We start from the raw sequence: 15,300 nt of genomic DNA, 5'->3' as shown, positions 1-15,300 counted from the left end.
CATGAATATCCACAACAGCATATTCTGAAAATTATTTTTTCACTATTTTCCTTGGTATAAAGGAAAGAAAGAAACAATTCCCTTGTCAAAAAGTTTTGAAATCCATGGATCATGCACCAGTAATTCCTATAAGGCAATTTTCACACCTCTATTTGAGATGGAGACCTAAGTCACAATTTCCTAATAAATGTTACGTGTGCACAATTCTTGGCCCACTGACTTTCATTGTGCCCCACCTTCTGCATATAGAACCAACTGGCATCCGTATCAGTATCCTTTGTATAACTCATTTTTAATGAGAATGGCGCATAGAAATGGGCAGAGCCTTCAGTCGTGTTATCATGATCCCGCCATGGACCATATCAGCTGAGATAGTGAGAGTGCACTCGACTCAGAACAGTAAACAGGGAATTTGATGCCATTCCCTAGGTAAATAGCAGTTTGTATATAAAATATATAAAGTGAATTGGACTTTACATTACAGCTGCAATCACTCTTCACCAGACAAGAATCCACAATGAAACTCCTGGTGAGGATACTTGTGAATGCTTTCTCATGTAAAGAGGAGACTTTGACTGTATAATGTACAGTATGGTAATATTTCCATATGTTCCCATGTTTAGATTGTGGCCGTCCTTGGAGTCTTCCTGACTCAAGCTCTAGCAAATGATGTAAGTAGTGGGATGTACGGTTGGGCATGCGCTGACTTTATCTTATAGCAGGAAATACTATACAGCTTTTGTGTTTCTTTACTTGATTTTCACATTGTTCCCACATGTGTTAGTCCTTTACTATTATTACAGGGTTAAAAAAAAAAACTGATCCAAATTGATCATGTTAGATCACAATAGATCTGTTATATTTGACATCGATCTGTGAAAATGGAAATGATGACACCAACATAAACAGAGCCAAAGACCCTTACCGCATTGGTCTCGTGGTTATCATTCTAAGGCCTCATACCCATTGGCGATTTTAAAAACGGTCCGATTTCTGGACTGGAAAAAAGGGTGGAGTGTTATGCCAGTGTCATGCGATTTCTTTGCTTTTTTTTATTTTCCATCTGTTTTTTTTCCCAGCCACTCTTTTTCTACAGTCCTTTACAGGACCATTTACAGTGGTCTATACCACATAATGGTGATGTATCCGTTAAAAACGGATTGAAAACGGATGGTCCGTTTTTGGTCCGTTTTTTTAATCGCACCCATTGACTTCTATTGTGAAAAATCGCTGCAAATCGCGGCATGCTGAGATTTTTTTTCTCAGACCGATTTTGCCTGAGAAAAAAATCGCAAGTGAGATGTCACCCATTCACTAACATGGGTCAGAGTGCAATCCGATTAAAAATCCGATTGCATTCGTCCAATTTTATCGCCAGTGAGTATGAGGCCTTAGGTTTTTTTTCAAATGCATCGCATTTTATCCTGATGGATCTCAATAGAGGAGTCAGGTTTGCATTGAGGTTCTCTTAATCTCATTGATACATCCTTTACCTTTGTGTTTGGCACAACACATCCAAAGAAGAATGGCATGAGATAAGAGCTTAAAAAACATGATTTTGCGATACTCTGTCGGGAGACGTTTATGCCCCATGTGTCTCTATTTAGCAATAGCTGTGAATTGTAGTCTGTCGAAGGCTTTCTAGAATACTACAAAGAATGGATTGAATTTGTATTATATGAAATTGGATTTGCATTGCAGAACCACAAGGATGGATACAGGCATGTAAAGGTCTTCAAGTTATTAGTGTCATCAGAGCATCATTATTTATGGAAGTATTTCATTTGCTCTTGGGAATATGAATGGGCTATAGATTGTCTTTCTAAAACATGCTCATTTTGCATCAAAACCTGATAAATTGCATCAATACCTTATATTTCTGGGATCATTACAGTCATTTGTCGCTTACTGTAATAACAAAAGTACACTTTTTTTCTTCTTCATTTTTTTGTTGTTACAATGACTATTAAAATAAGCAAGATGCAAAAATACTTTTTTTTAGATTTGTCCAGTTGATCTTATTATCAGATCCATACGGTTAGTAGTACATACACATATTCGTACATACAAACAAGGGTTTTTGGATCCACACACTCGTATATTTGCAGCAGTAACAGTGCAATTCAATGAGATAAGTGTTTCTTTTATTATACATAAATTTTTCTTTTTTTTTTTTTTTACAGAACATCAACATTAATAATTCAGGTAATGATGGCAGCAACGATAACCAGCAAGTGAACATTAACAATCAGGACAACGTGGCTAACATCAACAACTGGAATGGCTGGAACTCCTGGGACGCCGTCTGTGACTTTGCAAAGGTGAGTTACTGTGTGTGATTTTTAATGTTTGTTTTGGTGGGTGAAGACATTGAGACGGGGGCGCAATTACAATTTATGGGATCTCGATAGTAAAGTGAAGAAATACAGCCGCCTTCCCTGACATTAAACTGATCTGATCTGATCTCGCCTACTGTATCCTCACCCATCCCTTGTAGATTGTGAGCCCTCGCGGGCAGGGTCCTCCTAAACCAGTCGTGACTTGTATTGTTTAAGATTACTGTACTTGTATTTATTATGTATACTTCCATCACATGTAAAGCGCCATGGAATAAATGGCGCTATAATAATAAACAATAATAATAATGGTGAAAACAGAAGAATGAAAACTTTTATGGGAGCAGTAACCCAAAAAATGGTCACTATACCATAAAACTTATGTAGAGGCCATTCCACACAAAACTTACATATTGAATCGCTGGATTTTGCTCTCTAGACATGAAAAGGTTCTTGCACCGGATTGAGCCCCTCATTCATTAAGTGTTACATAGAGGGTAGAAAGGATCTTGGATCCTAATAGTTGGGAATGGTAAGATCCTCCTGGTCTTACATCTAAAATGTATTCTTTTCCTTCATAGGGATTTGCTGCTACAAGACTGTACAACAAGAAGATCTGTGTGGTCACCAAGATGAAGCCAAACTTCCCCACCATGGAGCAGCTCAGTGCCATTGCCAAGAGCAAAAAGGTAAAATAATACCAACGGACAGTGTCAGACTGAAGAACATTGGGCCCACCAGAGGACTTTATTCTGAGGGCCCACCTTTCTCCTCCACTCAAAGCTCCCATAGCAGCTGCAGGGTTTACACTATGAACTCTCCTTAAGGAAAAGCCGAGGCCCACCGGAGGATTCTCCGGTTCTCTGGTTGGCCAGTCCAACCCTGCCAAAGGATGTCATCTTGTTCAGTGCCAGAGGTGTTAGAATAATGTCAGAAATTACAGCAAATTAGAATGATTTTGGAAAATATATGGTGAAGACAATTTTAAGAGAATTTTTCATTTCTAGTTTGAATACGGAATGTAGCCAGTAAAGCAAGTCTAGCTCTCAGATGCTACTTAGATGTATAGCCTCCAGGACAGCAGGTCCAGGGAGTGTCACACTGACAATTGAGCATCCTTAATTGGGAGGGTCACCAGTGTCCTCTCACGTTGATTATTTTGCTTGAAGGGAATGGAAAGATTAGAAGGCAAACAGAGCCAATTGAGGGACTGTCCACAATGAAACCTATGCGATGGGATGATCATGATAATTAAGACCCACAATTAAAATAGGGGTTTCTCCATACAGTGCACCCCTTTATATTCCAGAAATGGTCTCCTAAATTGCTGTCATTGGTAACTGTAGGACCATTAGCTGGACGGACATGTCTTTGAGCAAAGGGAATTCTATGCTTACCCAACGTTCCCCTGATCATGAAGACAAGTTGTTATTTATTTACAACTCATGCTACATTTATACTTAAAGGGAATCTGTCGCAAGGTTTTTGCTATCTCATCTGAAAGCAGCATGATGTAGTGACAGCAACCCTGATTCCAGCGATGTTTTACTTACTTTACTAGATGCTTAAGTATCAAAAAAGTCCACAAATATAAGGTTCAATAAATAACATAAGAAAAACCATCAGTGCACAATTAGACATAAACGTCTCATGCACCGCAAAGAACCAAAGAAAGCCAATAGGTCCGTTAAAAATTCATGCTTTATTAATACAAGTTTATTTCCATATATGAAAAAAAGGACCAATTGTTACAAATAATAAACATGGTGCCAATCTAAAAGACCATACAAGCATTGCAAAAAAGCATCAAAAAAATAAAAGGGCGTATTGCATTAAACCACTTAAATCAAATTGCCCAAAATAGGTGTATAAAGGCAAAAGCTCTCTTATTACAATACAGCATATATACATGGATAAAAGATTTTAACCTTAGTAAATTTCCATGCAATTGCCTAGCAAAGAAAGAGCTTAGAATTATCCATATTACCTTAGTTAAATATCAGTGGTGTACACGAGTGGATAAAGTGCTGCAGTGCTGGTAAGTTCCTTCAAACCCCGACGTACGTTTCGTCACTTTCTTCCTCAGGGGCGTATGTGAGTATGGGGAGTTGTTTGGCTTTAAATAGGGATCATCGACCAATCACACATCACTCAACAGATTTACCGCTTAGTGCAGCTGTAAGGAAAAGGCGATTGTCTGGATCTAATTAGCGCACCGTCCACTCCGCACATGACCGTATCATAGGTCCACGTCCCCGGTAGTTGGAGCACAAGAAGTCAGCACCGTCATTGAATGACGGCAGTGCATTCCAGCAACCATGAAACCGGGTTATTATTATTGACCATATCATGTTTTTTTAAAAATTATCATCACTTACTGCTAATATAATAAGTAATTTTGAATTGATGGTCTATTGTGCAATAATCACAAAGAGCGGTTTCTTTAGACCTTTAATGCGTTTTACAATTTCATGGCAGGTGAATTACATTTGCCGGGCAAGTGATTGTCTTGATGGCTGCGCGCCGCTCATTGCGCAATGACTAGGGTCTGACGGCTCCCGGTTTCATGGTTGCTGGAATGCACTGCCGTCATTCATTGACGGCGCTGACTTCTTGTGCTCCAACTACCAGGGACGTGGACCTATGATACGGTCATGTGCGGAGTGGACGGTGCGCTAATTAGATCCAGACAATCGCCTTTTCCTTACAGCTGCACTAAGCGGTAAATCTGTTGAGTGATGTGTGATTGGTCGATGATCCCTAATTAAAGCCAAACAACTCCCCATACTCACATACGCCCCTGAGGAAGAAAGTGACGAAACGTACGTCGGGGTTTGAAGGAACTTACCAGCACTGCAGCACTTTATCCACTCGTGTACACCACTGATATTTAACTAAGGTAATATGGATAATTCTAAGCTCTTTCTTTGCTAGGCAATTGCATGGAAATTTACTAAGGTTAAAATCTTTTATCCATGTATATATGCTGTATTGTAATAAGAGAGCTTTTGCCTTTATACACCTATTTTGGGCAATTTGATTTAAGTGGTTTAATGCAATACGCCCTTTTATTTTTTTGATGCTTTTTTGCAATGCTTGTATGGTCTTTTAGATTGGCACCATGTTTATTATTTGTAACAATTGGTCCTTTTTTTCATATATGGAAATAAACTTGTATTAATAAAGCATGAATTTTTAACGGACCTATTGGCTTTCTTTGGTTCTTTGCGGTGCATGAGAGGTTTATGTCTAATTGTGCACTGATGGTTTTTCTTCCTTTACTAGATGCTGTAGTTTTGATTAAAAACAGTTTTCTCTGCTGCAGATCTAGCAGATCTCTGAATGCTGAGCTCTGTATAACCCCGCCTCCACCAATGATTGGCAGCTGTGTACACTGTACAAAGGCAGAAAGCTGCCAATCAGTGGTGGGATTGTGGTTGGACTACCATGCAGCAGGCCAAATAGTGATAATCTCCTGCTGATAAAACTGTGATTTTAGTAAAGCTACACTAAGCAGCCAAGTAAGTGACACATCGCCGGAATTCTGCCCCTACAGATTAGGTATCAAAAACCTGGTGACAAATTCCCTTTAAAAACTGTATAAATGTTCTTTGACCAGTCAAATATGTTAACCTAAAGCAATTCAATATTAGACCTTCCTGAAGATTTCTGATTCTTACACATTGTCATCATATTTAAGCAATAAAACAGGTTCTTATCGGCTGCAGGAAAACCTCAGGCTCTTAGCTATGGAGGCGTAAGTCATGCCAAGGTATTGGCCGAGAGCTGACACAGCAAACTTGGGCATCCAAACCACCAGTGCCGGAGAGAGAGGCTTCTTTCCATATAAAACATTCACATATGTACACGCTTTATAATGCCAAACACTTATCCCCCAGCCGGGGTCTGCGGTGGGGACGCGAAGTGGCCAAATGACAGACTTGTTACCGACAGCTATAAATGTCTTCTCAATTTCACATTAAATTCAGACCAGCATTTACCATTCTGCAATCAATCTGATGCTGGCAAGGTTTACTCTGCGTCTGCCAAAAGGCTCCAAACACAGGCTGAAAAGCTATACTTAACATGAAAAATTATACGTGTAGTGAGAAAGAAGGAATAACAAATATAAAAATTAGAGATAAATATAACGACAAATATTTAAAGTGAAAAAGAAAAGTGCCTAATATGAAAATAAACCATAGAAATCACTTACTCATAGTAATAATTTAGCTTCTGGTTTCTTTTACAAGCAGGATAGTAAATGCAGTACTGCATTCTGACCAGTAGGTGTCCCCAAAGTGCTACTGTACAAGCTATTGAGGCGGACTTTTCAGAAAGATGTGTTAATTCCTTAGAGTGATGATTTAAAGCGGCCCTGTCAGGTGTCATCATGTTTTATACCTGATATTTGTCCATGCACATCTCTGTATTCCTGAGGTATGGCTACCTCTTCTTGAGTCCCGATATTACCCTTCTGATCAATCGATTTATCAATATTTCAGTATTTTACTATACATTGAAAGATATGCAGTAGATGCCATTGTAATTAGTGCAATGATTTGTAACATCTGTCTATTCTACTTAAAGGTCCCAACCAACAACCAGCTGGTGACCTACGCCATCAACCAGAAACCCATCATTCAGATCGAAGAGTACGGCAAGCACATTGAATCCCTGTGTAAGGGCATGCCCGCCTACACCGCTATCGAGATGCCCAGTAAGTGGCTTTCTTTTGTGCCATCGTCAAAAAATGAAAAAAAAATGTATGGCCCAAAAGTTATCTTTTTTTATAGCTAGTTTGTATTTCCATTTCCCTAAGTATTTATTACATTGCATGACTATATTTTAGAAACCATATTACAGTAGCATTACCCCTCGAGAAGCAATGGGATCAAACTGAGAGGGAGGAGACACAGATTAGATATTAGAAAAAAACTTTTTGACAGTCAGGGAGACCAATGAATGGAACAGGCTGCCAAGAGAGTTGGTGAGTTCTCCTTCAATGGAAGTCTTCAAACAGAGGCTGGACAGACATATGTCTGGGATGACTTAGTGAATCCTGCATTGATCCTGAGGGTCCCTCCAACTCTACCATTCTATGATTCTACAATACTATAGTCTCCAACTATAATACCTAAGCACATCTGTTATTATGCCCATTATTGTGATGCCATAGCGGATTACTTTACACTATATTGTGGTAACACATTGCAATAACTGCAGACACAGATATTGAGTGCCATTGTCTACAAGATACTCTAGGTAAGACCCCAGATCTTATGAGCTTACAATCTGGAGGAAATATAGATATAAGGGGTTAGGAGATAAATAAGCAGCTCTAGAAATGTCAGGGCCTCTTAGGAGTGTTAGTCAGTGTAAGGGGCCGCTTTCATGGACCTGCACCATTGAACAACCACTGGCATCAGTATACATTTACCAATAGGCAGTCATTTAGTAGCCTGTTTACATAGTCAGACCACAGTACATGGTGGGTTATACACATGGGAAGAAAGAATCAATATCTCCACTACACACTGAACGGGAAACCACTGGGTAAATCTGACATGGAGAAGAACTTGGGGATCCTAGTTAATGATAAACTTACCTGGAGCAGCCAGTGCCAGGCAGCGGCTGCCAAGGCAAACAGGATCATGGGGTGCATAAAAAGAGGTCTGGATGCACATGATGAGAGCACTATACTGCCTCTGTACAAATCCCTGGTTAGACCGCACATGGAGTACTGTGTACAGTTTTGGGCACCGGTGCTCAGCAAGGATATAATAGAACTAGAGCGGGTACAAAGGAGGGCAACAAAATTAATAAGGGGATGGGGGAACTACAATACCCAGAGAGATTAGCAAAATTAGGATTATTTAGTGTAGAAAAAAGACGACTTATTGGCGATCTAAAATCCATGTATAAGTATATAAGGGGACAATACAAATATCTCTCCGAGGATCTGTTTATACCAAGGAAGGTGATGGTCACAAGGGGGCATTCTCTGCGTCTGGAGGAGAGAAGGTTTTTCCACCAACATAGAAGAGGATTCCTTACTGTTAGGGCAGTGAGAATCTGGAAATCCCTGCCTGAGGAGGTGGTGATGGCGAACTCAGTCGTGGGGTTCAAGAGAGGCCTGGATGTCTTCCTGGAGCGTAACAATATTGTATCTTACAGTTATTGTTAGGTTCTTTAGAAGGACGTAGATCTGGAGATTTATTTTGATGGATTATAGGCTGAACTGGATGGACTAATGTCTTTTCGGCCTTACTAACTATGTAACTATTGTGTACACTGAGCGATCAATTGTAGATCGGTCAGTGCGGATAGGCTGCCACAATTCACAGCACGATGTGCTGCCGAGACTACAGTAATTATCTTTTGTGCCACACAAAACATAATTTCACCCAATGAACAAGCGTTTTGCTCATCCATCGGGTGATTGACAGCCCGTGTACACCGAGAGATTATCAGTCTTAAAAACACTTGGCCATAATAATCTTAAGGCGTAAATAAAGCTTAAATTTATAGGTTGTGAGTCTGTCGGATGGAAAGAAGGGGGAGATCTAGATGAGAGGAGAAGCTCAAGAGAAGTCGTGCCTGCGAGAGTGGGTGGATTTGGTGGATTTGATTATAGTGATGGAGGAGGACACCTTTGTAAAATGAAGGCTGCACATTTCTCATTTATAATTACAACGTGGACTGTTATTCATATTATTTAGAATTTAATTTTTTTATTTTTATTTTTTATTGTGAAAACCTATAGCAAAAGTAAAATGGGGACATATCGTTTTTTGCTAATTTGCACCCCAATCACCCTCCTCCCCCCTCATTCTAACGTCCATTTACTGTATTTTTTTTACATATGAGAAAATAAGGAATATTTTGCTCCAGTGAGCAGAATCCAATCCTCATTCATTTTTTAGGCTATGTGTCCGTTTTTACAGTCAGTGTGGCATCCATCTTTCTCGCATGTAAAAATGAAAAACGAGCTTCACCTGTCCAGTAAAGAATAAAAAACGGTCATCACTCGGATAACGCGAACGGCATCTGTGTGCTGGCCATATCGTCAGGGGCCCATTGATTTCAATGACTGTATTTGGTCCCTTACTCACATCCAAATCAGAAATATGCGTTTTTATTTTTCTGCGGACAGTCAGTTGGCAAAATAGCAACAGACATGTAAATAGCCCCATACACGATAATGGATGCATGCGCAAAAGCTGGAGGTCAGTGTTTCTGGAACAGAGCTCCTAAACTCATACAGATGCAGATCGGGATGATCAAATTCTTGCTCCCTGCAGTCACCACTAGGGGGTTTAGAGTCTTACAGTATAATGATGGAGAGGAGGGGAATCTGTCACCAGAGTTATGGTATGCTATCTGAGAGCAGCTTGATGTAGGGACAGAGTCCTTGATTCCAGCAATGTGTATCTTACTGGGCTCTTTGCTATAGTTTTCATAAAAATCACTGCTTTGTCTGCTGGGTTTTTTTTTTAAGGGTTTGCATAAGTTCATGTAAAGAACATGCCTACAATTGTGAACATTTGGTTTTCTTTTTACTGTGAAGCAAACAACAAATAGGACAAAATAGCTGAAAACCTCAGTGTGCATAACTATTCACCCCTCTAAAGTCAGTACTTTGTAGAGCCTCATTTTGTGGCAATTACAGCTGTACGTCACTTTAGATAAGAGTCTATGAGCTTTCCACATCTGGCCACTGGAATTTTTGCCCATTCCTCATGGCAAAATTGCTCCAGCTCCTTCAAGTTAGTTGGCTTCCTCTGGTTTACAGCAATCTTCAAATCTGACTACAGATTCTCATTTGACTAGGCCACCCCAAAACATTTCCATGTTTCCCCTTAAACAACTTGAGTGTTGCTTTAGCAGTATGCTTTGGTTCATTGTCTTGTTGAAAGGTGAACCTCTGTCCCAGTCTCAAATCACTGACATATTGAAATAGGTTTTGCTCAAGAATATCCCTGTATTTTGCATGATCCATCTTCCCCTCAACTAGGACCATTTTCCCTGTCCTTGCAGCGAAAAACACCCCCACAGCATGATGCTTCCACCACCATGTTTCACTATGGGGATGGTGTTCTTCGAGTGAAAAGCTGTGCTGTTGTGGGGTCAGACATAGCTTTTGAAAGTTCAATTTTGATCTTCTCTGACCACAACACCTTCCTCCATACATTTTGGGGAGACTCCCATATGTCTTTTGGCAAACTTAAAATGGGCCTTACAATTTTTGTGTGGAAATAAAAGCTTTTTCTGGCCACACTTCCATAAAGACCACCTCCATGGAGTGTACAACTTACTGTGGTCATATGGATAAATACTCCAGTGTCTGCTTGGGAACTTCACAGTTCCTTCAGGGTTACCTTTGGGCTCTGTGCTATCTCTCTGATTAATGTCCCCCATGCCCAGGCTGAGAGTTTTGGTGGGCAGCACTTTCTTGGCGGGTTTGTTGTGGTACCTTGTTCTTTGCATTTGATGGTAATAGATTTGATGATGCTCCAGGGGATCATCAGAAATTGGGATCTTTTTTATAAACTAACCTTGACTTGTCCTTCACAACAACTTTGTCCCTGAATTGTTTGGAGATCTCCTTGGTCTTCATGGTGTTGTTTAGTTAGTAGTTCCTCTTGATGTTTCAGCTTCTCTGCCCTTTCAGAAAAGGTGTGTACATACTGACAGACTTGTGACACTTAGATTGCACACAGGTGGATTTCCTGTCACTAAGCATGTGACTTATGAAGGTAATAGCTTGCACCAGAAATGTTTAGGGACTTCATAGCAAAAGGGGTGAATACATATGCACATGACAATTTTAGTCATTTGATTCCATAAATTAAATTTTTGCCTATATTTTACCCTATTCATTTCACTAACTTACACTATTTATTGCTGATCCATCACACACAAATCAGATTACAAAAATTTTTAAACACAGGTTGTAATATAAAAGAAGCCTAGAGAGGTGAATACTTTTGCAAGCCACTGTATGTCATGAAAATATATTAAATAAAATAAAGTTGTTTTTCATGGGTGAATCTGTTTGTGATCCACCCTCTTGTTTCATACCATAGAAGTGCCCTGTTTCTATGGCAGACATGGCATCAGTGTGTGAATTTTTAACCTATATGTTCCGCTATAAAAAAAAAATCCACATTCCATCCAGATTCTGTGATTTCACTGCTGAAATTTACATGACTATTAGAGTTATAACAAGAATGTCTTTTCAGATTTCGAAGCAGGATTTGCCCTCTGCAGAACCAACAGCATGATCACAATTTTGGGAATCAGCTTCTGTTTTTAAGATGCCATACGACCCCTGCCCACTGAACGGACACACATGAAAACTAATTTGAATTGTGGATCCTTTCTATATTCCCTAAATCTCATCTAATAAAATATTATATGTGGCTATCGGCTGCTTGTGTCTTCTTATTAAATGCAATAAAAAAAAAGCAGAAATGAAATTGAGCTGTAGAAAGCACTTGTGTAGAATTTAATCTAACAGACGTCCCTTTTCAGGTTCTGCCAGAGGATTCGCTATCTGCTGCAGCTCCAGCTCCATCACCATTTTCGGTATCAGCCTGTGTTTTTAAGATGACCTTTCTTAAATCAGATTCTCGCTCAGGGAGACCCACTATCCAATTTCTTCATGAAGCTACACACTGCAATAAAACTGTTTCTCAGGGAATAATGTCTCTTTCTTTGTATAATGCACCCCTCAGATTTTAAAACATGTTCCCAAAACTATCCTTACCTTCATTTTCATGCCCCTAGTAGACAGCTACATTGATTTATATAAAAACTCAAGTAGGAAAAGAAGTTAGCTACTTCCTCCCTCAATTTACTCATTAAAGATCCCTAAACAAAGATAAGACATAAAACCCATAAAAGAGGAAATTTAGGGGGTCCCCATTTTTCATGGACAAAACAGATTTATTTCAAAAACTTTTTTCTCTTAAATGCTTTAATATTTTTAATAGTATAATAAAGTAAAGTGACAATACGGAGATAATAAAGACAGTAATGTCACAGCACAGGAGTAATGACCAAGGTGACAAAACAACACAATGTCATAATGTGTGAATAGTAAATACCATGGAGTCATTGGGAAAGATCGCTGCATACACAGGGGTCATATTATAATCATAAAGTGCACAGTGATAGATCAGGATGGGCTCCACTGTGATGTCACAGAACAGAGGTAAAGTAAAAAAAAAACAATGACAATAAACATAGTGACGTCATAACTGACAGCTAAGAGCCACAGTGATGTCACAGCCCAAGGATAATAATCACGGTATCACAATACAAGGATAATACACACAGTGATGTCACAAGACAGGTGTAATGTAAAAAGAAAAAATTGTGATAAACAGTGATATCATAGCTGGTAGCTAAGACCACAATGATTTCACAGCCCAGGGATTAATAACATGGAATCACAGTGATGTCACAGCCCTGAGATTAATAACATGGAATCACAGTGATCTCACAGCCCAGAGATTAATAACGTGGAATCACAGTGATGTCACAGCCCAGGGATTAATAACACAGAATCACGGTGATGTCAAAGCCCAGGGATTAAAAACACGGAATCACAGTGATGTCACAGCCCAGGGATTAAAAACACAGAATCACAGTGATGTCACAGCCCAGGGATTAATAACACGGAATCACAGTGATGTCACGGCCCAGGGATTAATAACATGGAATCACAGTGATGTCATAGCCCAGGGATTAATAACATGGAATCACAGTGATGTCACAGGCCAGGGATTAATATCATGGAATCACAGTGATGTCACAACCCAGAGATTAATGACATGGAATCACAGTGATGTCACAGCTCAGGAATTAATAACACAGAATCACAGTGATGTCACAGCCCAGGGATTAATAACATGGAATCACAGTGATGTCACAGCCCAGGGATTAATAACATGGAATCACAGTGATGTCACAGCCCAGGGATTAATAACACGGAATCACAGTGATGTCACAGCCCAGGGATTAATAACATGGAATCACAGTGATGACACAGCACAGGGAGTAATAACATGGAATCACAGTGATGTCACAGCTTGTAATCCATACTAAGGCTCAGTTTACATCTGTATTGGAGGCTCTGTTTACTGCCTTTTTCAGATTCTGGGTGGCTTTTATCCTAAGGCTAGGTTCATATTGCATTAGAGCAGTCCATTCAACAAATGCGTTAAATGGACTGCACTAACGCCACTCCTTATTTTTTATTGCGTTATGCGATCGCGCTAGCGCAGATGCTCCTTCTGCGCTAGCAGTGACGGACCCTCGAACACTGCAACCGCGTCCGAGGGTCCGTCACAGAATGATGGCACATCACTAACGAATGCCGATTATGACATGCGCTATCGATGCGCAACGTTATGGCAGTCTATGGGTGCGTCAACGCATCTGTTAAATAGCGTTAATGCCGCTATGTAACGGATGCGTTAAACGCAGCACCATAATGCAATATGAACCCAGTCTAAGTCATATGGCAAGGCAAGGATCGATATTGACTTATAGGATTTCTACTTCCAAGAGTTGACACTGGAGTTCAAGTCCTCTTACTCTTAATGTCCCACAGGAGCATTGCATGGCCTATAAGTCTCCTTACACTGACATGTCCGGTATTTCGTTACCCCTTAAACCCTAGAGATTTTACCAAAAGTTCCGTAGAAAATAGCATGTTGCACTTGGTTTAGTAAGGTGACAGTCACCATAAGAGAAACCCAAAAAATCCTATTATAGACAGTGATGTCTGAAGAGCGCTGTTTATGTTTACCAAGGGTTCAAGCCTGCTATTTCAGGTAGAGAGGTGTGATGGGGTTTTTTTTTTTTAAAGATAGATTTTTTTTCATGCTGGATTCCGGCCCTTTAAAGTCATCTCACCATTTTATAGGTCGAAAAAAGCAGAATATTTTATCAGGCTTCTTGATAATAAGCTCAGTTCTTTCCTATTTACCCATTTTTATAAAACCTTCATAAGCATTCTTGCAATAACTCACTTATAATCAATTCCATGTGTTATGACCATAATATATGGAAACCTTCTGGGCAACGAAATAACGTAATTGATCAAAATAAATTTGACATTGTGTCTGCACTACATAATTCTTACATATTCCTGAGTATCTTACAGATGTGCCTTTTCTGGGGCGGCTGAGAGCTGGTGTTTGTAGCCACTATCCATGGAAGAAGAATCACAGAATCCAGAGGAGGAAAGCATCTGCATCCGATGCTCAAAATGTTTTCATGTGGGATCCTGATGAGACTCAATACCAGAGGCGCATGTGGACTGTACAGTGGTGTCAGGCACAAAGAGGAGGAGGGCGACTTTCAGGGTGAGGTGTGTGAGAACAGTGAGGATGACGATGAGGTTGTAGATCCCATTTGGTGTGAACCAAGAGGTATGCAGCTGAGTAGCTCAGCAGAGGAGGTGAAGGAGGAGGAAGATGAAGAGGTTACGTTGCAGCTTCCCACACAGACACGAAGTTATGCAACCACGACAAGCACTCCATCCTCAGCCCCAACTCTGGCTGTGGCCAGCACCGCTTGCGAGTGTGCAATGCGCAGGGGAGGCAAGGTTGCCTAGCCTGGGAGATTTTTGAGACTTCAAAGGATGACCCAACACACATTATCTGTCAAATTTGCAAAAAAACTCAGTAGAGGCAAAAATTCCAATAATTTGACAGTTACATGCATGAACCGGAATATGCGCAATCAACATGCCTTAGTGTGGGAATCTCACTGCGCTAAAATGCAGACTAGTGGGACTTGCCAACCATCGGCCATCTCATCAACTCCATCTGCTGCTTCTTTCTCCTTCGTCACCATTCCAAGTGTTTACACATAGGTATCTGGCCACAGAAACTACAATTGTTTACCCACCACAATTGGGATGAGTGAGAGACGGTCAGGTGTTATG

General features: G+C 40.1%; 1 protein-coding gene across 1 annotated transcript; it reads left to right on the top strand.

The window, feature by feature from the left end:
* Positions 1-420: 420 nt before the first annotated feature.
* Positions 421-11,763, top strand: GKN1 (gastrokine 1). Its single transcript, XM_073568388.1, has 6 exons — positions 421-529; positions 624-671; positions 2,184-2,321; positions 2,918-3,025; positions 6,927-7,056; positions 11,582-11,763. Exons 1-6 carry the CDS (start codon positions 518-520, stop codon positions 11,653-11,655), a joined length of 510 nt encoding a protein of 169 aa, XP_073424489.1. The 5' UTR covers positions 421-517; the 3' UTR covers positions 11,656-11,763.
* Positions 11,764-15,300: the final 3,537 nt, after the last annotated feature.

Source organism: Dendrobates tinctorius, unplaced genomic scaffold (genome assembly GCF_039654945.1).
Source record: "Dendrobates tinctorius isolate UK_male_01 unplaced genomic scaffold, ASM3965494v1 ptg000022l, whole genome shotgun sequence".
Classification (NCBI taxonomy): Eukaryota; Metazoa; Chordata; class Amphibia; order Anura; family Dendrobatidae; genus Dendrobates; species Dendrobates tinctorius.
The sequence above is the reverse complement of the archived record's forward strand: the minus strand, read 5'-3'. Positions and strand labels throughout refer to the sequence as shown.